We start from the raw sequence: 26,227 nt of genomic DNA on the forward strand, positions 1-26,227 counted from the left end.
ACTACAGGCAGCTCTATGACTGGACTGAGCGACTGAAAGCATTTTCAGTGCTACAGACTGTATACTCAGGACCTCAGCCTCAGCTGATGGTGCTGCCTTCCTCTCTGTCCCTGAGCTAAACCACACAAGGCTAATTCAACAAATTATTTCATCTTAACCCAAGCACATACCCAGAGCTCTGGGGAATTGTGCTAGTTTCTGTCCCTTTCTTACAATGTAGCAGCAAGCTGGTACTCTACCTTATTTTTCATTTTCCTTGTTTTAAGCAGCATCCCAAGCAGCTTGAACACAGTTGCTTTTTCTTGTTTTTTCTTTCTTTTCTTTTTCTTTGCTAAAGGGAATTGAAATGAAACCACACCATTCACAGAGAGCAGCCATGATAGCAATGGTGGGTGGTTAGACTCAGAGGAGGAGATGCCAGAGTAAGTTCAGCCATGACATGATGTTCTTTAGCCGCAAGGCATGGAGGAGGAAACTCAAGCACTTGTTTTCAAACGGATGCCTTTGCTTCTAGTGACTGGAGGGAGGGCTGACCTCCAATTTACAGGCACAAGGAAATGACAGCTGCAAAAAATGTTCCTTGTTCAGAATACACCAAAATTACTATCTTCTGCCTAGTTATTTGCTACTAACATGCTTTGAACATGTTCCCGATTCCAGCACCTCGGGAATTCACAAAGAGCAACCATTTCCAGTGATTCTTTTATTTAGGGACTTTGCTGGGTGCTTTGCAATTTATAAAGGGCCTAAGCATTATCACTGAGCTTTTTGTTCTTCAAAGTGAAGCAATCAGCATTTTTATATCCTAAAGCACAAGCTGAGCGCTTGGCAAAAAGCAGGCTTACAAGATGCTGGGTGTTGAAAGGAGGCAGAGTCTCACCGTTAGAAGTGGGACTTGTCAATTTTAGTAATTCAGACTTGCTCAGTCTCTCTGAGGTTAGACAATACTTTCTGCCTCAGTTTCCCCTCTCCAGTGTGGCAAGAATACTGCTTTGTCTGTCACTTTGTCTTTCTAAAGAGGGAACATTTCAATTGAAAAATGCCTTGCTTTGTGCTTGTATGGCATCTTATGTAACAGGACCCTGCTGCTGAGTGGTGCTATGCCAATGCAAGTAGATACCACCAGTCTTTTCCTGGACGGTCTTTTACTCCAAGTTGCAGGAGATCAGGAGCTGCTTGTTCTCAGATGAATTACAGTAAGGCTGGCTATCTAAGAACCCTGGGAGCCTCCGGGGAGATGTAGTTCACAGTGGCAGTTCCTGCCATTGTTTTTTAGACTGCATTTTTGAAAGATATCCAGTGCTGCCTTATAATAAGCAAACAAAACACAATTCATCTTTCTTCTGAAAAAGTGACTTGAGTTGGATGTCCAGAACCTTGGCTGTGTTACCAGCAAAGCTGTGTGAATTGCAGTGACCAGCAAGTACATGCTGGATGTGTGTACCGTCCCTGACCACTTAGCATGCTGCAAATCAAATTTGAGTGCTGCTGCTGCTTTTCCAAGCTTTATGGGGATGGAATTAGACTTATGTCTGTCAAGGGCTGATAGTTTACCAACAAGTTGATCTTAAAGAGAAAAAGAGATAAGCATCAATGCTGAGGAAGCAAGACTGCCCCAGCCCGGATTTCAGTAAGTTGCTCAAATTTTTGAAGCTTCTAGCAAGGTTCAGTGCTGCTGCTGAAGGACATTATATTCATCTGCTTCACATTTAAACCTGGATTTTCTATTAGTTAGCTCAGTGAGAGAATACATGCATTTAAAATGTACTTAGCTAGCACAGTTCCAGCAATTAGCAACGAAACAAAAGGTACTAATTTGATGCAGCCATTAAACCCTCCATGCTTGAGTACTCCATTGGTCCAATTGTTGCAAAGTGCTGTGAAATGCCAGCTCCCAGCACTAGCAGGGCATGGAGTCAATGCTGGCAGCCTGCAGCAAACTGCCTTGTAGGCTTTAGAGCAGTCCATCCCTCTTTAATTCAATACCCTCAACAGAAGATCAGCACAAGAGCAAAACTTCAAAATGCCAGTACCCATCAAAGCTTCTGTCTGCCCTTCAGACATGTGTGGAGGAATAGGCAGCCAGAAAGATTGGATAGAAAAGAGGAGATGCCAGGAGCTAAATGCAGCCTTCACCTTCATAGCGTGCCCTGAGGAACAGGAGGCCTGCCTGTCTATGATACCAAAGGCCCACAGGGTTGTACTGTCTGCTTTTTGGACAGTGGTATCTGGGATCTAAGTTTCTTTCGATAATTAGAACACCTTCCTGCCCTCTCTCCCCCTTAATCCTACTGGAATGGATCGTGGGTGAGCTGAAGAACTGGGCAGGCTGCTGCACTTAAACTGGTGATGCTGGCATAAACCAGCTTTGGTCCCACCGACAAAGAGAAAATGGGACTGGGCTTCATATGCCTGAACCATTAGCATTCCTCATGTCACTGACTCGCCAGCCCAAATCTTTTGCAAAGCCTCATTTGTATCATTTTGAACATACTGGCAAATGAGTGCTTTAAGCATGATTTGTTTTTCCTTTCTGGTTTCAGGTCCTCAAAGCTGCTGCGTGCATTCTACATCCCTCTCCTCTCAGAACAGTACACGTGGTATGCAAACTATACTATTCTGAAATCCCGGAGGTCGAAGCAAACCAGGAAAAAAACGGGAGGCTAGCAACACACCTGGGCAACAAAACCAAAAGCATCCACTGAGACTCTTGGACAGCTGCCTAAGCCATCTTCAGTTCTCTTTTTGAAAGATTGCACTTGTAAGATTCACTAATAAAGATTTCCCATTAAGTGATTTTGTTCTGCAAGCTTCCAGCTGTAAAAAGGGTGCATCATCTGCTTTCAGTTCTCAGTGTCAGGTCTCTGCTCTGCCTACACAGAACATATTGGTAAGAAACCATTTGAAAATCCAGCAGCCACCTACAAATGTATTATCCCTGCTGCTTCCTGTGTTATTATCTATTACACCACAGAAGAGAAAAATGGAAAATAAAAAGGAATGACAGTATGAGGTTCTGCTCCAGGTTGCAGTCTGGCACTGGGAAAATCCATCTCAGCCTCTGTCTTTCTCTCTCCCACCCCCCTCTTCCACTGTTCTCATCTGCTTAAGTAGTGCCCACCTTTTCCTAGGGAACTTTTTCAGGTAACAATGTTTAGGAAATTAATTTTTTTTTTAAAGAAAAAGGAAGGGGAAAAGAGGAAAACACCTGAGAGACAATTAACTGAAATGCAGTGAATCTCAAGGAATGAAGTAGCGTGCCCCACAGAGAAATAGCCTAAAGTTGCCCTGTCCAGGAGACACTTTCAAGGATAAACCTGTGCTTTTGGGAGAAGAAAACCCCAAACTTAGGGGTTGAGCCAATTATCTGTTTTATATGGGATCAGAGCATTTTTGTTATCTGTGAAACCAAGGGTTTGTTTGCTATTTATAATAATTTTTTAAAGATACCTGTAATATCCTTTGAATTCTAGACTACAGCATCTTAAAGTTTCTGGAATCATCCAGAGAGGAGAAGGATTAATTTTTTTTTTCAGTTCTGTTTCCCAGAATAGACAGTATGTGTTACATTGGTCCAATATGCTTCAGAGCAATGCTGTATGTATTATATCTCCATTTTTAGAACATGCAGTATCACAAGATAGATGAAGGGAGTTGTTTTCACTCACATCCTTGGAACTCTGTGGGGTTGGCATGAGATGGAGCAGAGAGGAAGTTCCCTTTGCAGAAAGGCTGCACATGCTCTATGCTCCACTGTGACTGTGATTAGATTGGTCTGTGTGTGCAGTGACAAAGTGCCAGGGCAGGTGGATCAGGAAGCAGATTTGTATGTTTGGAAGTTGTTGGGATCCAAACAGAAAAGCACATGCAGATACACATGAGGATACATGTGTTGGTCCAGGTGTAGAACGCAGTGCTTGGCAGATCTCTAGGCCAGTCTGCATGTTAACAGCTGAGCAGGATGGGAAGGGCAAGCTGTACCAACGGGGCTGTTAGCTAACATCATACTACTGGGGCAAAGCAGGAGGAACTGGATGAGCAACAAGGCATGGGCTGAATCATAAGAGAAACTTCAGAAACATAGGGAGAGGTGTTCTGAATCCCCTGCATTTCAAGGAGGAGTTTTTTTAATGGCATTGTGCTCTATTGGAAACACAGCTTATGAAGTGCAAAACATGATAAGAGCAAACAGTGCGCTGCTTTGTTGTCTGGATGATTACAGCATGGAGAATGCAGTTCCCTTCCATTGCACCCCCACTGTATGGAGCAGCAGTTTGAAGCTGAGACTCTGAATTCAGACTTTGAAGGCTTAGGGAACCATCTGTGGTGTCTTAAGTCTTGGCTCTCTTCAGAGAGATGGATTTCACCCTGTGCAAGTATCACCCTTAATAAGAGTCAAATGTGGAGCTTCAAGGTTTTCAGCCAAGCAACTGGTGTCCTGGGTGAGTTGGTCTGGAAGGTCAGAGTCACACTGCAGATCAATGTTGTAGTGTCTGTGCTTGTAGTATTCCCCCACCTCCCTCCAGCCGGCTCTACCCCTCATAAAAGTTTACATGTGTTGAACAGGGCTCTACAGTGCCAGTAAATAAAAACCAAAACTCTTGCCCTGCTTGTTGCCTCTCCCCTTGCTAATCCCTGACCTTAAATCAAATAAACAAATGCAGTTAAAGAACCAATTGCACCTCTCTCTGGTGCTGTTTTTGTGACTGTTCCATGCTGTCATAGCCCATAACCTCATGTTTAACGTGAAAAGACAGTGCAGTAAATAACTGTTTTGAATGACTGTGGCTGCTCCACCTTCCTCTGCAGTTTGATTGCTGTTTTGTGGTGGTGGTGGGAGACTGATAACTTGAAAATAATTAGGAGTTATTCATGTTTTCCAGAGGAATGCAGCAAATGTTTGGTTCCAGGTCGTAAATGCAAGTGCGGCTGCAGGTAGTGGACAGCTGGACAGCTTTGCGTTCCAGAGTTTCAAATCAAGGCGGGGACTCCATTTTGCTGCTTAACATGCAAACAGGTGGAGTTAGTCCTGCCACCTGGAGAATTTGCAGGCTAAAGAGATGAGGCAGAAAAAGGGAGGGTTGTTATTCTCATTGTTGGCAAGAGTAGATCACATTTTAATGCTGATTTCAGGGGGAAGTTGGGAGTCTCAGTGCTGCAAAGATCTTGACCCAAAAACTCATTTAAGGTCACACATGGAGTCTGCCTACAAGTTGTTTCTCATCTAGTGTCTTTGGCACAGAACCAGCCTTCCTGGCAACAGGTAAAGGAGCCAGAGCCTCTCTTCCTTTAGTCCCTGCTAATGCGCAATTGTCGTCATGGGTAGTGCTATGGGGCAGCCAGATTGTAGCATAGAGGCAATCTATCAATCCCAGCTGAGACCACTGGGAATAAGAAGGTGAAGTTGCTGCTAATGGTGTTTTCATCATAAAGACTGAGCCATAGGTGAGATTTCTGATAGGAAATGCTAAGGCTCCCCTCATCTTTTCAGAATTCACAAGTCAGGACTGTTGCACTCTGTGCAGTGCTGAGATGAAGGAATAAGCCATCAATAACAAGAAGATTGCTAGTAAATAAACAGACTTGATGGAGTGAGCAGTACAAGTCCAAGGAGTATGTGCATCTGGTCCTGAGCAAGAGACTGCAAGAATTGCCAGCCTGGCTCAGGTTTAACTGGATGAAGGATCTTCTTTTTGAATGCAGATGTGCACCAAAAGGTGGAGCTGCATCCAAAACAAAACATTTTTAAAGGCATTTTGTAGTTTACTTTTCTGGTTTTGTTAGCAAGCCTGAGGGAGGGCTTCCAATTTTTTTTTTCTTTTCTTTTTGCTTTGACCCTAATTAACGCAAATGTATGATCTCATTGTGAGGAGGCACGCTTGGGGCAGCTAATTTATGGTCTGTATTAAAAAATAAATAAACTCTTGTGGTTTGTGAGCTTGTGGGTAAAGGGTCAAACCACAAATTGCTGATCTGCCTCAGCAGATCCCTTCTAGGGGATTCCCTTCCTAGAGTTGGCCTTGGGCAGAGAGGGGTGTTGTGACCAAACCTGTTGAGTAGCACATCAGGATTGTGTAGGCAATCCACCTTTGTCTCCTTTCTGTCTTTGGAGGAAGGGCTCTTCCTATTATTCTGGCTGGTTCTGGAAAAGAAGGTATCTAGATGGCTTCCTGCAGTGCTGCTAGTGTCTGGCCTGACATGGTGACAGAAGCTGGTTTCTTGACAGAACCACAGATGGGCACAGCCTTGCAGTCATGACTGTGGCTAGATCAGGTGTCTTGCATGAAGCTGAGAGATGGCGCAAGACACTCGCAGTTGGTTGGAGAATTTACAGGGGTTACAGTATTCCTAACCTCCTCTTTGCTGGCAGTATGTCTCCACCTTTAAATTGAGACTGAGAGCACTGCAGGTTGAACAAGTGCTGCTGTGAAATACTGGGACCCAGTAAATTTCATCTTGTCTGAGCTCATCCAGTCTGCAACAAGGAGCACTGAGGTGGAGAGTCCCTGAGGAAGTGCCAGCAATGAGACAGATTGACAGTCTCAGAAATAGGCTGAGGGAAGTCACGATTTCCACAGAACTATTTTTTCCTGCTTGTCTGCTGCAGCAGGATTTAAGGTCCATTGCAGTTTTGCTCCTGCTTTTTCTGCCTGTTCCTGAGGTTCAGCTGCAACCTGCTCCAAAGGCAGGCATATGTGTAAGCTGGTCATCTCCACCTAGGGCTCCGCCTGGGCTCAGGGGCATGTCAGAGGAGGGCACTCCTGGACTCGAACGTGTTTCCAAGGATCTTCAATGCAAATTTGCTCTTTTTTGAAAGGAAAACGTAAAGGACACTGCATCTCCACAGAGGTGGTACTTAAGGTTTCCTTGACTCAGGTTCTTTTTCCTGTTCAAAGTTTTTTGTCTTCTTTCTGTAAGAAAATTATTTGAAGTAATGTACTCATTAAGTACATTAATAGGTACATTAAGTACATTAATAAGTCAGGAGCTGAGAGTGTGTGTGAAGAAGTAGGGGCAAAGGAGTTGAGGTGTGTGGAGCAGATACCTTGGACACAAGTAACAGTTTAATAAAATGTTGAGGGCTGCATGTAGGCAGGGAAGGCTTCAGGCTGGCTTAGCTGGGAATGCCACAGGCCAGCTTTCAGGTGTGACTGGCGGGTCTGCACAGGAGCTGGTTGTTCTAGGACAGATTTATGGCATGCTAGCAGCTGGTCTGTCGTATCTAGAGTGCAGCTGCTGTTTGACAACTCTTCCCTCCATAGGGATGGGGAAGTACTTTCACTTGCCATGTTGCATTGGTGGGGGGAGTTATTTCCAAAGCAGACTCTGCATCCTCTGAGTGATACCGAAGGGACCGGACCGAAGTTTGGTAGCTGGGACAGTGATGGTCAGTGTCAACAACAGCTGTTTCCTCTCCCCTATTCCCCTGCCTTGTCTCTAGTGAGCCTAACGCTTAGACAGTTCTTAGTTGTGGCCTTACTGGTAACAGCTCTTTCCTTGCTAATTGTACTAATCTCAGAAGTAGGGATTATCATAGTGTTTGAGTCCACCTCACATCCAACAAAAGGTATCGAGTTAGTAGGTTCTATTTTTATTTTGTTGCTGTAAGAAGGGCTCAAACTAGCAGTGGAGAGAGGCCCTGGTAATGAAATTCTGCAGTTTTGCATTCCTAGCTCTCCCGGCACTGCTGGAGGAAAGAGCTGTGAATTTCTTTCTCCTCCAGCATCTGTCAGAACCTGAGCATTATCGCAGCCCTGCTGAGATTCAGCGCATGTCCCCGTGAATAACTGCACATGTCTCTATCCGCTCGCCTGGAGAGGTACTAATGAGGCCCCATCTGTCTGCTTTGCAAATTCCAGCTATGTCTGCTAAGCAGCAAAAAAAGGTCAGGGTGGACGTGCAGAGTGAGAGAGCATCATGGCCTAGCAGGACTCTCGACCAATGCCTTCCTGCCCCGTTCTTCATCCAGAGGGTAACTGCTGTGCAAGACTGGAGAACTGCAGCCAGGACTGGACAGAGGTGCATTTTGTTGTGGGATCAGTGAAGAGGCAGGGTCTGAGGCTGGATGCAGAGGCAGAGACTCCCTGGTCTCCTCCAAACAAGTGCATATGACTGGATGCCTGACTACAGACTAGACAAGAGAGCCAGCAGCCTGGGTTCTCATGCAATACTATCACTCACTTGTCCTGTAACTCCATGAATCCTGCTTGGGAGGTGAATTACTAGGTGAATGTTTAAACATGATTGACAAAACAGGCTTCAGACAACTTTTTCTAGAAAGGGACAAGCTTCTCTGTGTTCCACTCAGCACAGAGAAGGCTGCTCTGGCCTTCTCTGGTTCCTAACAGTCCGCGTGAGATTGTAGGACTTGTCCTGCCTGGAGTGCGCGAAGAGGCATTCTCTGGGAAGTTTCCTCTGTCCTTTGTTGAAATGGGCTGGTTGGAAAGACTGTCTAGCGGAGAGCAGGGTGGAGAGCTGATGAATGCAATTATTTTGCCTCAGAACATGCTGTCCAGGTGCTGCCCTATGCTGCAGAGCCCAGCCCTGTTTTCTCCCTCATACAAAGAGGCAGCTGTTTTGACCTTTCCTGTTTTAAATCCTCCCCTCCTACTTGGCTGGGGAAGCTGCACTTTCAACACATTGTGTCTGAGTCAGCAAGAAACAACAACGGGGCCACTGGATGTGGTTTTTGTGGTAAATTCATAAGCAGTTGCCCATGCTACCAGGTCTGGTTTGAGACCAGCCCAGTGGTCAAGGCATAGTAGCAGCAATCTGTAGACTTGGGTTTTCACCTTGATTTTGGGACAGGTAGCTTTCCACATCCCTGACGTTCTTTTCCACTGCTGCAAAATATTTGAGGCAGGTGCAGTCCTTGCCCACATTTCACAGTGCATTGCACCATGGTTCCTGGACTCTGCTCAGTGCTGCTGCAGGTGTGAGAGAAACCAAAGGGTCAAAGCAAGAGGTGTCATTATCAGGCTCCCTGGCTTCTTACCTTTCTGTTTCAAGAGAGGGAGTGGGTGGTTGGCTTTCCCTGGGAGGAGGCTTTTATACTTCTTCTGCACAGCCCAGTTTGCTCCAGCATCTCTGCTGGCTCTGACTGCACCTCTGAAGAGACAGAACCTGCTGGTACCCTACTGGCTTGAACCCACTGCAGCTGGACTCAGGCCCTCCTCTAACTCACAGCTTCTCGAGAATATGCTCTGGGGACAGGCAGGAGCTTTCCAGCAGCTTTATGCAATGCTGTCTGAATCACGCAATAAACAAGTCCAAACCCTATTATTAGACTTTGGAAACTGCTGCCTTAGAGACAGGTTTGCTTATAAATATCCATTATTTTCTCTCTGGATCTTCACTAGGGAAGCTGGCACGAAAAGGGATCTCTGCTTCTCCAGAATCTGCCTGCCCCTGCTGTTATTATTGCTTCTTCCCACCTGAGCTCATCCTCCTTGCTTTTCCAGCCTCCCAAGTTCTAGCTGTGCTAATGAGACATCTGCTCCAATGTCAGCAGGGTGGAAAACGCCAGCTATTTTGGAGGGTGACAGGGAAACACAAGTGATAAGCAACTAGGCAGAGCACTTGCCATGGTCACTGCAGTGTGTAGGTATGCACACCTGCTGCTTTGGTGGCTAAAGCAGAAGTACTCGGTCCAGTTCCCTACTCAGCTCCAACAACACCCTGCATGACTGTGAGAAAGCCCCAATGCCTCATGAAACAAGGATGACAGCACTTCCTTTCTCTGCCTTGTTTGAGGAGGGACAGATTTAAGGCTTACCAAAAGTCAGTGGAAATGGCGACTTCAGCAAGCTTTGCAGCAGGCCTCTGGACTGCACAGGCTGTCTCGTAACGTGAATACATCTGGCCTAACAGGACTGCTGTCTCATTCAAGGCTGTTAGGTTTCCCATCCAAATGAAATAGCAGTCTTCTCCCCATGCCAAATCTACCCAGCACAGATTCCCCCAACTCTCCTGCCTGCTGGTGCTGCTGCGCTCTCTGCCTCTTTCAGTGGTTTGGCATGAGTACTGTTAGCTGTAAGGTGCTTTATCTTCCCTTGCAAAGCTGATTTTGTATCTTGTGCATGCAGTATTTGCTCCAGGGAATTGGGTTCAGCTTTCTGTCAGAACCCAGGGCTCCTCTTCTTACCTACACTTGTTAGGTAATGCTCTGCTGTACATAAAAGCCCCAAAGCTGCTCAGACTGCACCCTGTGTCATTCTCTCTATAAACTGGGGCAGGCACAGAATAGCCAGAACATGCCGTAGGCTTGGAGAAGGGATAAAGGAGGTATTTTTAAAACGATTAAAGAAATGGTCAGCTCCCCTCCAGTGGCTGTTGCTGTTAAGGGTATGGGGAGGGCTGGTGTGGGAGCTAAAATCTCAAAAACATTTCTCATTCTTTCTCTAGGTGACTGCCTTGCAGCCCTGCATTACCTCTGTTTCTTCTAGCTGAGCCTGGCAAAACAGGTCTGTCTACCAGGTTGGGCAGTACACTCTGCAGTGCAAACAACAGTTGCACGTTGCCATGCTCCCCACACCCTGCGGCCTGCTTTGCAAACAGCTGGAGCCAGTGGCTGGTGGTGCATCCCTAGTGCAGTGAGGAGGTGAGAGGGAGGAGACAATATTGCACGTCTCCAGTTGGCTACCTGTGCATCTGTTTGCTGGGGTCCTCTTTCTACATATCTTCTTTGCCTGCAGATATGTCTTCATCAGGGGAGTGTTCAGAGAACTCGAAGACTTCTCTCCTCTTTGACACAGGGATGGGTGTAGAAGGCAATGGGTAGTGTCTTTAAGGAGACGGGGTGCTCGGATCACTCACCAAGTGACACCAGGGAGGTTTAGAGAGAAATGTGTACAGCTGTCTGGCCTAAGCCGGTTATACTGGGTACCAGGCAGAAACTAATGGCTTCCATGAAGAAGGAGAGTGATGCAGGGCTATAAATCTCTGCCTCAGGCTTGCTGGTGAATTCCAGGGAGTGGCAGAGCAGAGGGGGTGGCAGAGGTGAAAGAGCAAAGGGAGGATGTGTGTAGGGTGTAGCATTAGGAAGAGGCATTTGTAGTTTTTCAGCCAGATATATACAGTGAGGGTGGTGTAAGGCATAGAGACTGTAGGGGAGACAGGACAGGAGGTGGAACCATGTGGAAGCAGAGGTGTGCTTGTGTGAAGGAATTATGTTGGCTGAGGCATCTGAGGGAAAGAGTTGGAGGACCAGCCCCGCAGAAAACATGTTCATTTCCACTCAGCTTCCAAGCATTTTTATGATCCTTCAGCTTTTCTTACTTTCCATACAGCATCCTCTGCAGGCTGGTGGTCAGTGGTGGCAGCTCTAGGAGATGGGGACAGCAGTTTGCAAAAGGAGAGCTTTATTCTTCTTCAGTTCTGTTAAGATGGTCTGCCTTTGGAGGCCATGGCCGACAGAAGCTCATATAAGGAATTGGGATCACAACTAACAGCTGAGAATCTCTGTTTTAAGCTTCCTCCCTTCCAGCCCCAAGGCACTGGGTCCCTGGTGGGAACCTTGCTGAGTTTCATCACCCCACTCCGGATGGGAAACGCATCTCCAGCCTCTTCCTCAGGCCCCCAGGAGAGGGCACCGTGCTCCACCAGAAGTGGGGAGAGACAGGGTCTTCAGGGCTGCCTGCTGGGCTGAAAGTCTTGGGGATAGGGTGGGGAATTGGGGTTTTTGCTACAGGTAAGACCTTGGGTTTCAGGACTGCAACCTTGCAGTTGCGTGGCAAGGCTGACCTTGCTGGGATCCCACTGGGAGAGGGGGAGGAGGTCAGCAGCTGACACCTGGGTGTTTTCTCTCCAGAGGGACAAATTATAATAGAGCTCCGTGCCACTATGCTCTGATAGCCTGCTCCTGGCCTCCAGCGCCTTTGCGCTCTGGCCGGAGGAGACATCACAGGAGGATGCAAGATGCTCCTGGAGGGGCTCAAGCCAGCAGCTGGGCTCTGGTGCTGTGTGGAGACAAGGCCTGGAGGGCTCTTCCTACACAGGTGGGCAGCAGGCTATGCCCAGCATGCTGGGCAGGCAGGTCATTGCACCCTCCTCTCTGCTTCAGTAGGGATGTGAAGGAGGAGGTGATGCTGACTGTTGTTCTCCCTCTCTGCAACCACAATTATGTATCCCTTGTTGCTATGATAGCAGTGAAGTTTCAGTTTAGTTGGTTCAGGTGGGTTTATGGCAGCCAGACCCTGAATGAAGAGGATGCACCAGCCCTTCCTCAGGGGGTGCAGAAGTGCTCATAGCTGGAGAGGGGAAACATCCCTCTCTTTACATCCCTAGGGTAGTCTCCTGCACTATGGTCAGTGCTTCAGCTTTCTGGAACACACTGTTCCTCCTCATTTCAGTAGCTTCTGTAAAGTCCTTTCGTTGTGATGGTCCTGTCTGTGAGGTTGTAATACAGCTAGCTTTTGTGTGTGTCTGAGCATCCCACCAAACATCACTCAGGTCTCCTGTTCCATCACAGGAATGCATCTCTGGCCTTAGTTGGTCAAGGTAAGTAAGCACTGTGCTGCCTGTTGCGTGGGGCAGTCTGAACGCAGCCTGCACCTGGCATGCATGAGGCTAGGGAGCTGCAGACTTCTCACCTTCAAATCCTGGGTGCTGGACTGAGTGAGAGCAGAGTGCCTTGCTTGAAATCTTGCAGTCAGTGGAAAAGTTTTGAGCATATGTGTGTGCACATGGTGAATTCCTGTGCAAGTTGGACTGCTGCCTGGCTGGGGGAGAGCCTCCTCCACTGCCTGTGGAGTGTGTGGTGCGCTTTCCAGATTTCTACAGACGTTTAAAGCCACACACTATTGATAGTACAACCAGGCAGGGTGGGAGATGGAGGTGCTGAACAAGCAGGGAGTGAGGAAACTTGATGCCACCCCACCATGCTGAGACTTTCCCTTCTCCCTTCCTCAGGGATTGCTGATGGTCCCTTTGCTACTGTGCACAAGAAATGAGAAGCTAAACCAGGGCCTTTGGGCAAAGCAAGTCCCCTCCCATTCTTAAAGCAACCCAGAAAACTTCCGCGCCTAACTGGGATTATTTCTGGATCTCATTTTCTCTAGAGAGTTGACACTTATTGATAGATAATCCATGTCTGTAAGGAAAACTAATGATGAATTGCTTCCTTTCAATTAGGCTCCCTGTCCTCTATCTTGCAGAATTTGCTAACAAATATATTATCTTTCTGGCAGTCCAAAATGAATAGTTGGCCTCATGTGGGAGCTGGTGCAGAATGCAAGGCTGTACTTGTCTTCACTAGCACTAGCAGGCCTGGAGATCGGAGTCATTGTGAAGGAATAGATGCAATCCTCATCCACTTTTTTGGCCACAGACAGGTGAGAGGGAATAGTAGTAACTTAGGCAGAGAAGAAATGGGTGGTCTGATTTCTACATTTTGTGAGAATGTGGAGAACAAGGCAGAACTTCTAAGTGTAGGACTTTTTTTTTTTTGACATCATAAAAAGTCCCTGGAATTTTGGCTACGGCATATATTCCATGGTGTTCAGGCAGGAAGGTGTTTTCTCCTAAACACAGGGAAAGAAAAGATTACAGGGAGCTTGCCAACAGCCTCGGGCTTAATGGGACTTCCTCTTAAATGTCAGTTATGGTCTAACATGCCTGCTGCATTAATGATTTACAGGAATAGCAGTGTGTATGTGTCTGAGCTTTCATTGTGAGAGTGGCTGTGATGTCTGTGAGAGTCAGATGACTCTAGAGCTGTGTTACAACTCCCAAAAGCCTTCTTTTACTTTGACTGTCTGGTAGTCACCATGTAGGGCACTCCAATTACACTAGTAAAGGACTGTGCATGAGGACTGTGAATTGTAGTGTTTTTTACTGGTGAGTTCACAGATGCATTTCTGTGGACTTTGTACCTAACAGTGGGGTGATGAAAATTGTTGATGTGCTTTTGTGCTTGGTCTTCATGCCCTAAATAGCTTTGGCCAGTTCTCCATCAGCTGACTGAAATGCTGATGGTGCTTGGACAGCAAATACTGCTAAGGAAAGCTGGTGCAGGCAACAGCTGAGTCGTTCAACCTCTTGAAAGGACTCCTTGACAAAAGAGGGCAGACCAGTGTCCAACATCTGTCCAGGAGGAGCTGGGTTTAGTTTCCTGCTCTGCTGGAGCACTTGATGTTTCTGGGAATCTGTCCTAACTCCATGGCCATCCTCCTCAGCTGGGACAGGGAGGTGTGCAGACAACCCAATCCTGCTTACCCTTGGTGTCATGTGAATTCCTTTTATGTTTTTAGCTTACTCTCTAGAGGCTGCAGACAGGCTCTGGGATTCCTTTGTTCATGAACAGAGCCATTGTGCAGATCAGCTGTCCAGTGCCACCTCCCAGAAATATTTGCTAAGAAACTTCCTTGTAGTGTTTTGTAAGCCCAGTGTGCTTGCTAACTTGTGAGGGCTTCTCCTCTGTGCCAGGACTGCCCTCACTAAAAAGGAGGATGAGCTGGCTTTTTCCAGTTAACTAGTCAATATTTACTCTTCTAGGCAAGCTGTTAAAATGCTGTTGCTCTCTTGTTTTGGTATTTGTTTCTCCTGTCTTGCTGGAATATCGCCCCAAAGTCTCCCACACTGGCAGCTCTTGTTTGTGTAGCAATGACATGTGGGCGTTCATAAAAGACAAGGTTGTGCGAGCCTTCCAATGATTGCCGGGTCATGTTTTCATTTTCTGTTCTGAGTGTGGAGTGTGTTTCAGCCCATCTGCTTCAAGAAAGGCTGGAGTTTGGGAAGAGAAAGCCACAGGATCATTTCAATCCCAAGGTGAAATCTTGCTTCCACTAAAATCCATGAGAAAACTCCTGTTGACTTCAGTGGAGTTTATTTGCATCCTCTGTTATCAGGAGAGAGGCATCCCAGATCTGGTTTTGGCAATTCCCATCTCCCCAGTTTCCTGTCTTCCTTTTTGTGCTGTATCACTGCATGCTGGGGCTGCAGCCCTAGTGTTCCCCTGCATGTCCAAGGCAGCACCCTGAAATGATGACTGAACACGTAATAAAAAGTGAGACACTATCACCCTGCTGAGTATGAGGGGTCAGCCTGTGTCAGGGGCATCAGGAAAGCCCTGTCTCCTCTGTCCTTCAGTACAGTGATGCTGGTGTGCAGGTGGCTTGTGCCTCAGGCCTTTTGCTGAGTTCAGTTCAGCCAAGGCAAGAGTTATGAAGATAGTTCCACCTTAGACTGATAGAAATTAAGCTGGCACTCCTCTTCCATCTCCCCCTTGCCCTAAGAATTATAGCATGGTTTTGATCTGTAGTCTTAGAATGATTTTGTATTTGCTAGATGGAAGGATACATGGCATTGAAAGGATGTATAACTTGTATATGGTGATAAATCATGTATATGGATTTGTGCCACAGATCCATAATTCTCCCATGCAGACCTGTTCTCGGCAGGATACTGGAGCATTCCTCTTCAAAACCCCAGGGCACAAATGTTTTTAAATGACATTTATTAAAACTGTTTGTGTGTTAATGCTTTCCCAAAGAAAGTGACAAGTCTTTGGACTTTCAGATAACCATGTATCTATCCCTTCCCAGTATAGAAAGGGAGCAGAGATGCCCTAAATTAAGAAAAACTCCTTTGAACATGTCTGAACAGATCAGTGCAGACAGATTTCCACTCTGATACCATGTTTCTGGCAATTGGCATGTAAGCCAGCTCCCATACAGAAAACATATATCAAGTTAGCAAAGTGTTGCACCTGTAGTTTGCTGAGGCAGAGTGGTTAGGACAGTTCTGGAATAGCGAGCTCAGCACATGCACTGGAGGGGTCAGTTCTGGCTGCATTTTTCTATGCCATCAAATCCTTTGCATGTGTACTGTAATCATGCTAAGTTGGGCTCTGGTGATGACAGTCCACACTTGCATTACTTACTTGCAGTGTAAAAGTAACAAGGATGCTCCCTAGCGATAGCTTTTTTGGAAGTCCTGATAGAAAACCTTGGCCAAACCCTGTCTTAATGGATTTTTTGTGTATGCACCACTTGGATATAACTTGTGTGTAACACTAGCTGGAGCTTTGTCACTGCAAGTCCTTGGTCTAGCAGTCCTCTATGTTCAATTATTGTGACACTTAATTTCCTTATTACTGCAATTTCCTATAATGCCCAAGCATTTTTTAAAGAGAGGAATTACATTTGCTGCCCTACCTTTCAGTGCGCTTGCTGTTGCCTTTCTGGTTCACTAACAAGAAGCTTGAATATCTTCACTGTGCAAATTGTTTAGTTTGTCAAAGTTATTTGGCTCCAGTAAGAAACTTTTCTCCTCCACTAGTAGGGGAAAGCAGCATGGTCCTTAATTGCATTCTGCAACTTAGCCAAGTGAAATCTATCTTTATGCCCCTGGAGCTGAAGCCAAAAAAAATACCCCCCCACTGGTCCCTCATGCTTTGCAACTCCTCACTGAGTGAGCCTGTTTCCAAGTGCTTGTCTCCCCTGAGATTTGTAACCATGGGGTAGTTAGCTTGATGGAGAAGATTTAAAGCTCTTGCATGCAGGAGAACTCCACATTGGTTTGAAGGGTGATTTGCACTAGTTTATCTTTGTTTAAAAGTCCAGGTAGACAAGACCGGAAAGAGTTTTAGTGAGAGAGGAAAAGGATGCCCTGGACAGTTCTCAAAACCATATCTCACTGGTGTGTATTATGTTTGTGTTGGTGGCTAGATACAAACCCCTGGCTTGTGACTAAAGGCACTGAACTCACTCAGGTCTAGAGTTCAACATAAAACTTTCCTCCTGTGATAGGTTGTAAGTGTAAGTCCACACCATCACCTCCCATCTGTCTGGATGTACAGTAGCAATGGTATTCTTCCTTCTGATTGAGTATGAAAGCCTCCCTGGTCATTGCAGCTCCAATGGACTCCCCAGAAAGTCCTCTACAAAGTCGCTTCAGTGCATCAGTTACCTCCCATTCTGTCCTCCAAACTCCACTATGCTGTAGGGTCAAAAAACCTGTCCAGTGGTGTTGTGCTAACTAGTAGGGCTCCTTGTCCTTTGGCCAGTCTCATTGTCTGTCCCAACTGCAGTCTCTGGTCTCAGAGAGTGAGCTCAGGACGACTGTGCCTTAGTCCTGTTTCTGTGTGGGGCTAACAGTTGTGGGATGGCTCTGCCTCAGAACTGTGAAAGTAGAAATTATTCATAAAAAAGGCATTCACTTGCTGGTACCTTTTGGTACCAGCTGGATTCATGTCTCTTGTTGGTAATTATTTGTTCAAATCATATTAATTTTAGTTTGGTTGGCTTCTGTTCTTCCCTTCTGTCCTTTGCACTTTTAACTATTTTGAGAGGTTTATTCAAAATCAGTTTCATAAATTCTTACCCCTTGCTGATGGAGTCAAAAGTACAAGCCACACAGGTTGGAGAGTGGGGAGAAAAAATCCTGGGAAGCCTTGAAGAGAGTCCTAGAAACTGTGTGGAAAATCATGGAACCTTTTCAGGTACTATTTATACCCTTGCAGGGGAGGGAGGGGATTAAAACTCATCCAGCCCCAAAGAGAGGTTGTCGTGATTTTGTCTTTCAGTCGTGCAACTGGGAATGTGTTTTCCTAAACCTATCAGAGTATTAAAGCAACTGGGAATGCGTTTCCCTAAACCTATGTCCTGGTTTCATCTGGGATGTAGTTAGCTGTCTTCCTAGTAGCTGGTACAGTGCTATGTTTTGAGTTCAGTATGTGAAGAATGTTGATAACACTGATGTTTTCAGTTGTTGCTCAGTAGTGTTTAGACTACAGTCAAGGATTTTTCAGCTTCTCATGCCCAGCCAGGGCACCTGACCCAAACTGGCCAACAGTGTATTCCATACCATGTGACGTCCCATCTAGTTTAGGAACTGGGAAGTGGGGGGGCAGGGTTTTTCGCCGCTTGGGGACTGGCTGGGTGTCGGTCGGCGGGTGGTGAGCGATTGCCCTGTGCATCATTTGTACATTTCAATCCTTTTATTACTACTGTTGTCATTTTATTAGTGTTATCATTATCATTATTAGTCTCTTCTTTTCTGTTCTATTAAATCGTTCTTATCTCAACCCAGGAGTTTTACTTCTTTTCCTGATTTTCTCCCCCATCCCACTGGATGGGGGGGGAGTGAGTGAGCGGCTGCGTGGTGCTTAGTTGCTGGCTGGGGTTAAACCACGACAACCTATCAGAGTATTAAAGCCCCAATTAGACTGAATTTTAGGAACGCAATAAGGACCATTTGCAGCAGCTATGGGGCAAAGTGAAATAGGCATTGTTCGTGCAGCTGTGGAGTACACAGTTCTCCTCTTGCACAACTTCTGTTGCTTTGACTGCTTTATTCCAGAGAGCTTGTATACCACAGCACTGGGAGCAATTTCACAAGCTAGAAAATCAGCTTCCAGTGCCTGCTTCCCTGGCAACATGGGCAGATTAGTTTGGTTGGAGGGAGAGGGATTCTCCACCTCTTACAGGTGTATAGTGTTAGGTAATAACTTAAGAAATGCTGTGGCACGTTTTTCTTGAAGGGAGACTTTTGGATGGTTACATTCCTTTGACTGATGATAATTTATAAAGCTTAAGTGGAATTTTTCAGGTGATGCTGGGTTGACTTGGTGTGTGATTAATGAGCAATTATGAGTAGATATAAGTAACAGTGGATTTAAGTATGTGTAGATGCTATAATTAAAAACTAATAATATTTATTAATATTTAATTGTAGATGACAAAGGTTGCCATATAATTCTGTAGGACTTGACTGATATTCTTGAGGAGGGACCAGCTCCTCTGTTTAATTACAGCAGTGTCTAGGGAGTAAAACCCTGCCTAGACCACTGTTGGTCTTAATGTGTGAACTCAGTGGCTGGAGCCTAGTTAGCTTGCTGGGAAGTGCCTGGCTTTCATGATGGTGTCTTTCTGTAAGTACACTAGGTGTCTTCACAAACAGAAAGGCAGGATGACCCCATAACAGGGCACTGTGGACACAAAAGGTTGTCTTAGAGCCTCTTTGCTCATAGTGTCTAGGACATACTCATGGAATTAGGTGCTATGCACTCTGAGTAACATGTCAGACCTGGTCCTTAATGAAACATGTCTTCAAAAGTGAAACAAGACAGTAAAGGTGGAGTGATGAGTAGAGGAGATTAGTAAGAATCTGGTTCGTAAATGTGGAAAATCTTTGATGCAATGGGTGCTTTATTCAGGCTGTGTGAATTCAGGTTGCCAAATGGAGCAAATGCTTTCTTTGCAAGGAAGGTTAAAATAGAATTTGTTCGTGTTTGTAAAGCTCTTTGCACTGTCGGCTGGAAAGTAGAGTTTCAGTTTATAGCACTAGCTCCTTTTCAAAGGTGGTTTCCAGCATGCTGGCTGGAGGGGAGGCATCTGGTAGTTCAACGTCACCAGGAAAATACAGCTCAGATGGGGCCAAACTACAGTAAATGGAACGGGGCCTTGTGTGTATGGTATGTGCTCTCTGAATGCTGGCATGTACCTATTGAGAGCTCCTGGCACCTCCTACCTCTGGGATCTTGGCCAGAAGTGCACTTTATATGAGATACAGCACAGGAGACTGCAGATTAGCAGCTTTCAGCTAGGTGCTTACTTTAGCAGTCAGGCTCCCCCAGATACTTAAAAACTTGTTACTGATAAAAGAAGTAGGTAATTGCCTAATCCAGAGGGGAGGACAGGTCAGGAAAGCAATGCGAAGAGAGTTTTTTTACTGTCTTTGGGAGGGAAGCTGAGCCACAAAATGCCACAGTCTCCAGCAAGCATAGTGGCAAAGTTGAGAAATTAAGTGCATGTCTCCTGAGTCCCAGCCTGGAGCTTTCTTGGATGAGGCTGTGCCATGTCCTGTTGAATGCAACATCCTGCCTTACAAAACAGTGGCAGCAAGGAGATTGAACACTGCTTGCATGGGAGATGATTTACTGACTGCAGAAGGTTAAGTACCCCTGGGGGAAGACGGACTTCAGGTGGTTGCTGCAGTCAAGGAAGCAGGACTACAGGAAAAATTCCCTGCTGCTCTGTAATGCTGCTCCCTACTTTCTTTGGGCTGCTGGGTCCCCATACAAGGCTCCAGTTTTCTCCATGTTTTCATATTGCTGATTGCCTCTAAAAGTTGGCATCTCTAAAGTCTTTTTAGAAGGAGACAATCGTAGATGCTGCAATCTATTTCCTAGATGCAAAAATATATAAGGAAGACACATGTATTTGCCTGTGTGCCAGCATCAATGATTTGTGAATGACTGAGCACCACACCTTCTGGAGGGACAGGAGTTGCTGGAAAACTGAGCTCCTCTGCCCTTTTATTAAGGACACCCTTGTAATGCTTTTTTTGCACAGCACCTGGGGGAGCAGAGGCTTTGGTGGGGCAGCTGAGTACTCCTATGGCGTAAACATGCAGCTGTAACATTGCAGCAGAGCTGCTGGGCCCCAGGCTGCTGCAGCTATTTTCCCTTGCCAGCTGTAATTTGCTGGTACAATCCTGTATTGTCAGTCATCAGGTCCTAAGACCGAGAGATCCCCAGATGCCAAGTTCATCAGGTGAAGGCTTCAACTCCAACATCCTATGCTGGGGAAACAGGTAAGCCTGTACTACTAAGCAGGTTGGAGGAAATTGGCTTTTACCTCCCTGCAATTGCAAACATGCCCTGGGTTTCAGCACAGGGTCTCCAGGGTCAGAACAGCTTCTCTCTACAGGAAAGGTATTTCTTGAACTGCTGGGCTCCCAAAAACCACCTGAAAAGCGTCTTTAGAGACCTTTTATAATAATGCATTTGGCTTGGGACCAGCTCCTGAGTTCAGCAGAGATTCTGGTTGTGTTATTGTTGTTGGAGTTTTGTTGGTGTTTTACTGTAGCAATAACTATTACCAAACAGCAGCCTTTTGGTCAGGAAAGTAACCAAGGAGAAAGGCTGCGCAAACGGACTCCCTGTTTTAAGTAAATGCTGGTATGTTCAGTACTCACAATCCACAAAGTAACACAGAAAATGTGTTGCTGGGCCCCCTCCGATGTTCTCCTGGCTTGTAAAAGTTCAGCTTTTTATAGTAAAAAATGATATTCTGAAGGGTTAGGCAAGCAAGCAAGCAAGGGAGAGTGTATGACTTGTGTGGTTTCCCCCTTCCCTTGCAAAGCAGCTGCCAAAATTTGATTTAAACATTGATGTGTGAATTTATAAGAAACCATGAGCTCATTCCTGGGGAATCTAATGGCATGAAGGACCAGACTGAACCAGCCAAAATGTGATTTCCATGGTGCCCTGATAACAATGGGCCTGACCCAGAGCTCCCTGAAGGTTTTCTGTTTGCTCCAGTGCATCCTCCCTTAGATGTGTCTCTAAGGGGGTACCAGGAGATGCTTAATTTCATATTGGTGAAAGAAATGTAAAAGTTGATTATTTTATTATTATTATGGAAACATGACGAAGTCTTGTTGTGCAGATGCTCAAGTCTTGCATTCTTTCAGGGAAAACTATTTGGGAAAGTCCTAGCCTGGAAGAAGTCTCTGCAGGTTTTGCACACACCAGCAGGCTGATGTAAATGTCTCACCCATGTGTTTATCTTGATCTGCTTACACATGTAGAAGGGACAGCAGCTCTATCTCCACTACGATTTCTACCTGCTTTGAAAGACACTTCTTTGAATGAGAGAGTAACATCAATGAAAGACAGCCCCCCATGCAAGCAGCATTGCCTAAACAGAAAAGGCAGCAAAAGAGCAGGAAGGAGATTAATTGTGAGGGCAGGGAGGAGCCATGTCTGAGGTCCCTCCAAAGCAGTAGTGGTGGCAGGGCTTGGAAAGCTGCCTTCTGTTCATAACCATGGTCATGACAGCACTGTGCTTCAGCTGTGCTAGGCCAGATATCTGCTTAGTTCAAGAGCTTTGATTTTGGTGGAATTCCAGATTTTTCATGGAAGCTCTTTGGTTTTATATGAAAGGCTCCTCAGAAAACTGCCCTTGCATCCCACAACCTACTGTGTGTAAGAAGGGAAATGTTTACCTGAATCCCTGCTATGGGACTCTTCACCTGTCTCTGAGACAGCTACCTTAGTGAAAGCTGCGAACAACCCTGTGCTAATTTGCTTCAGTTCTCTTGTTTTTGCCTTTGGTTTACTGAGCAACAGTAAAGACAAAATGTTTTTATGCTCCTTCCTTTCCGGGGATGGGACAAAATGGCAAGTGCTCTCAAAACAGCCCCACTTCCAAAGTGTGCACTTCCCTAAAGACAAAGGGTGAAATCTTTGAACATTGAAGTGAAATTAGAACTTTGCCTGACTTCAGTGGAACCAGAGCTCCACTGCTGAGGACCTGCGCTTTTGTTCTGCCTCTAAAGGAGTGTATTTAAGCTGCTGTGATCACTTGAGTTAGATGAATAAACTTAATAGCCACTAACTGATTGTTTCCTGGAAGGTACAACAAATACAAGACCTTCAACATGAAAAGAGAAACCAGACTTGTTTATTTTAGAGGCTACCTTGTCTACATGTAGTTGACTCTGCTATTGGGCAGTGATGTCATTCACAGAGCAAGTGCTTGGTGAAGGGTCTGGTGTTAAAGCAGATGGTGTGATGGGAGTGGACATTTCTTACAAACAGCTTTTTAAAATGAAATTACCCACGGCTGAGAAATTTTAAGCTTCTCTCTGCCTACAGGCAGAGCAGGCAGGGAACTTGCTTTCCAGAGCTGGAAAATGTGTTTTATGGGGCTTATCCTTTTGGGTTGCTCTTCCCTGTTCCAGCTGGTGCTTTGTTCCTGTCTGTATTGTCTAAGAAACAGTCTTTCAGGCATGACTATATTAACTCCAGCAACTCCCCTGTAGGCAGGTCAATGTTTCAGACCACTGCAGAGAGGGAACAGTTGTACAGGAAGCTAAAGGTATCACCTGTACACCCATGAAAAGTTGGAGTTACAGGATAATTCCCAGGTGAGCCATTCAGCATTGGGTACCGTAGCTTTCCAGAAATCCCGAGAAAGTGATTTGCCCTTTAGCTAGCAGCAGTTTCTCTCTGTTGGGAACTGACAAGTTCATCCTTCAAGTCCTCAGCTGTAGGCCCACAGAACTCTATCAGTTTCAGAGCCAGTATGGCAAAGCACGTGTTTCTCCCTGCCTTTGTCTAACATTCACCTTGGTTAGTGAATAAATGGGGGGATTGGTGGACCTTCTCCAGGGAAACCCTCGGAAATGTGTAGCTAAGCCAGATTAAAGTGCCATGCAGCAGTGAGGAATATGTGACTCTGCTAAATTTACACACCGTCTCACTTGTTGGGTATTTTTGTGTGACCTTGGAAATACCCTTGGTGCCTGGAGCTAAGCTTGTCAGTAGGGCCTTATCCTCACAATCTGGTTAGAAAAGTCAGATTGTTCCCAGTTATATTTTTAAAACCATTCTGTTGAGGTTTTGGATATTTTCTTTTATTCTCAAATATGGAGTGTTACTTTCTGTTTCAAAAAAAAAATTTTTTTTTACTTTGCAGAGAATTTCTGTCCTTTGAGACTGCAGACTTTGTAGTACTGTCTCCAAAATCCCCTCTGACAGAACAAATCCCTCCCAGCAAACCCTTTAGCCTCACCTGCCTTGTGACTGAGACCTACTTTAAAAACAGGGAGAAGGGCACTACTGAAAACAAAATGCAGCGGCTGATCCTGGCTCCAAACACCCTGGGTGCTTGAATTGCCTGTTGGCAGCAGGAGATCAGATGCTACTGGCCATCAGCTGCCTCTCCTCTTAAGAAATGTTTTGGCCATTTTTCTTTCTGTTTAGATACAGCCTGAATTGGTGCACTAGCCCAATAACCCCTCACATGCTGTCTTCACTCCACAAAAAAAGCTGTGTTTCTGGAGAGCTAGGGGAGCGTGTTCTGAGCTATTGTGTGAAACCCAGCATAACCCAGATCCTGGGGTCCTTGCTGGTTATGGGAAGGCCTTTGCACAGAAACAGTGCCTGTGAGGGCAACGTCCTGGCTTTTTTCTATTTTATGAACCAAACTCTAGATACCAGCATCACACTCTGAGGGATGCTCTCCACAAACTACGGCACTTGGTAATAAGAAAGAGCTTTTTACGTGCCTTACGTTGTCTCTTCCTGGAGCTCTCCTTTGTGCTTGCAAAAACTGATTGGATCATGTCAGCCTCACCCCAGTGGCTTTTGCACCAAGAACACCACTAGGACATGTGAATTGTTGCAGGCGTGCAGCAGCCAGACCATGCAGAGTGTATTGGTTTTGTGTGGCAAGGTTTTGGTAGCGGGGGGGAGGTTACAGGGGTGGCTTCTGTAAGAAGTTGCTGGAAGCTTCCCCTGTGTTCGAGAGAGCCCATACCAGCCGGCTCTAAGACGGACCCGCCGCCGGCCAAGGCCGAGCCAATCAGCGATAGTGGTAACACCTCTGTGATAACATTTTTAAGAAGGAAAAAAAGTTGTGACGAGTGAGAAACAGCCACCGGAGAGAGGAGTGAGAACATGTAAGAGAAACAAGCCTGCGGACACCAAGGTCAGTGAAGAAGGAGGGGGAGGAGATGTTCCAGGCGTCGGAGCGAAGATTCCCCTGCAGCCTGTTGGGAAGACCCTGGTGAGGCAGGCTGTCCCCCTGCAGCCCAGGGAGGTCCACGGTGGAGCAGATATCCACCTGCAGCCTGTGGAGGACCCGACACCGGAGCAGGTGGGTTCCCGAAGGAGGCTGTGACCCCGTGGGAACCCCGCACTGGAGCAGGCTCCTGGCAGGACCTGCGGATCTGTGGAGAGAGGAGCCCACGGAGCAGGTTTTCTGGCAGGACTTGTGACCCCGTGGGAGACCCACGCTGGAGCAGTGTGCTCCTGAAGGACTGCACACCGTGGAAAGGACCCATGCTGGAGCAGTTCGTGAAGAACTGCAGCCTGTGGGAATGGCCCACATTGGAGAAGTTTGTGGAGGACTGTCTCCCGTGGGTGGGACCCCACGCTGGAGCAGGGGAAGAGTGTGATGAGCCCTCCCCCTGAGGAGGTGAAGCGGCAGAAAATAACGTGTGATAACCGTAAACCCCATCCCCGTCCCCCTGTGCCGCTGGGGGGGCTTGGTGGAGAAATCTGGGAGTGAAGTTGTGCCTGGGAAGAAGGGAGGGGTGGAGGGAAGGTGTTCTGAGATTTGGGTTTATTTCTCATTACCTTACTCTGGTTGATTTGTAATAAATTGAGTTAATTTTCCCAAATTGAGTCTGTTTTGCCTGTGATGGTAATTGGTGAATGATCTCTCCTGTCCTTATCTCGACCCGCAAGCTCTTTGTTATATTTTTCTCTCCCCTGTCCAGCTGAGGATGGGGGAGTGATAGAATGGCTTTGGTGGGCACCTGGCGTCCAGCCAGGGTCAACCCATCACACAGAGTCTCCAAAGCGTGGCCCCCTGCCCCTCTGGGCTGGTGGGCAGCACAGTCCTCAGCCTTCATTCTGTGCTTCTGGAGCACCTGTGCCTGCCTGGCTGCTGCTAAACAAGCCCTGATTGCCACCACCTGGGTGGCACTGAGCACTCAAGAAGTTTCTCTGTGGTTGAGTTGGATGCAGGTGGAGGATGTGGTGACTGTATGCTGCGTGGGGTTTTTGATAGCTAGAGGCATGGAGGTAAGATGGGAGGAATGAGGGGGGTTTGTGGGGTGGAGGTGTGTTGGGAGGAAGCTCTCTGGCTGGCTGGGGAGGGCAGCTGAAGTGTGGCTGAGGGCTCCAAAGGTACATTAAGGTGCTCTGCTGATTGAAGCAGGTCACTGCCAGACAGGATTGAGGGCTGGTGTGTTGGCAGGACAGTGACCTGCACCTCTGGCTGTAGGCAGCCTTGTTTATTCTGAGTCTGTGTAGAGCTTGTGCTGTGTGAGATGTGGCTGTGCTTGGCAAAAACAGTAGTGGCTCTGCAGCACCAGTGACTCCCTGTAACCACAACCTGTGATGCTGTGTTTCTGTATCCTGTTTGTAACATGTCTTTGTCGGGCACTGTATAGACTGAGCCCTGAGTGGCTCCTAGTCTTGCCTAGGAGGTGGTTCCTGGAAGCCTACAGTCAGATGCCAATAGCCCACTGCTCTCTGTTCAGGGAAAACAGAATGCCCTTGTTTATGTAGATGACTTGATTTGAGAGTTGAGGATTGCTGTGGAGAAGTAGCTACTAAGTATAGGTCCTTCTGGTTACCAGGTGAAGGGGTGTGGCTGTTTCCCTTTGTTGCTTTATAACTGAATGTCTCTGAGCTGCTCAATGACTACAGGAGGTCTCTTGGCCTGTAAAGTAGGTTTCCCCCATCCCCCAGTGACCCAGCTAGGAA

At 46.5% G+C, this 26,227-nt stretch overlaps 1 protein-coding gene across 5 annotated transcripts in view; it reads left to right on the forward strand.

Moving 5' to 3' along the window:
- ALG9 (ALG9 alpha-1,2-mannosyltransferase) overlaps nt 1–24,513 on the forward strand; it is a 56,247-nt gene extending 31,734 nt beyond the window's left edge. For 4 of the 5 annotated variants that reach the window (XM_069787997.1, XM_069787995.1, XM_069787998.1 and 1 more), the window contains one exon: nt 2,544–2,796. In XM_069787997.1, coding sequence (XP_069644098.1) covers nt 2,544–2,667 — 124 coding nt within the window. In that variant the 3' untranslated portion in view covers nt 2,668–2,796. Of the gene's footprint in view, nt 1–2,543; nt 2,797–23,426 lie in introns of those variants that run through there. The other variant, XM_069788000.1, reaches the window with a different exon arrangement.
- Nucleotides 24,514–26,227: the final 1,714 nt, after the last annotated feature.

The sequence above is a fragment of the Haliaeetus albicilla genome, chromosome 7, assembly GCF_947461875.1.
Source record: "Haliaeetus albicilla chromosome 7, bHalAlb1.1, whole genome shotgun sequence".
Taxonomy (NCBI): domain Eukaryota; kingdom Metazoa; phylum Chordata; class Aves; order Accipitriformes; family Accipitridae; genus Haliaeetus; species Haliaeetus albicilla.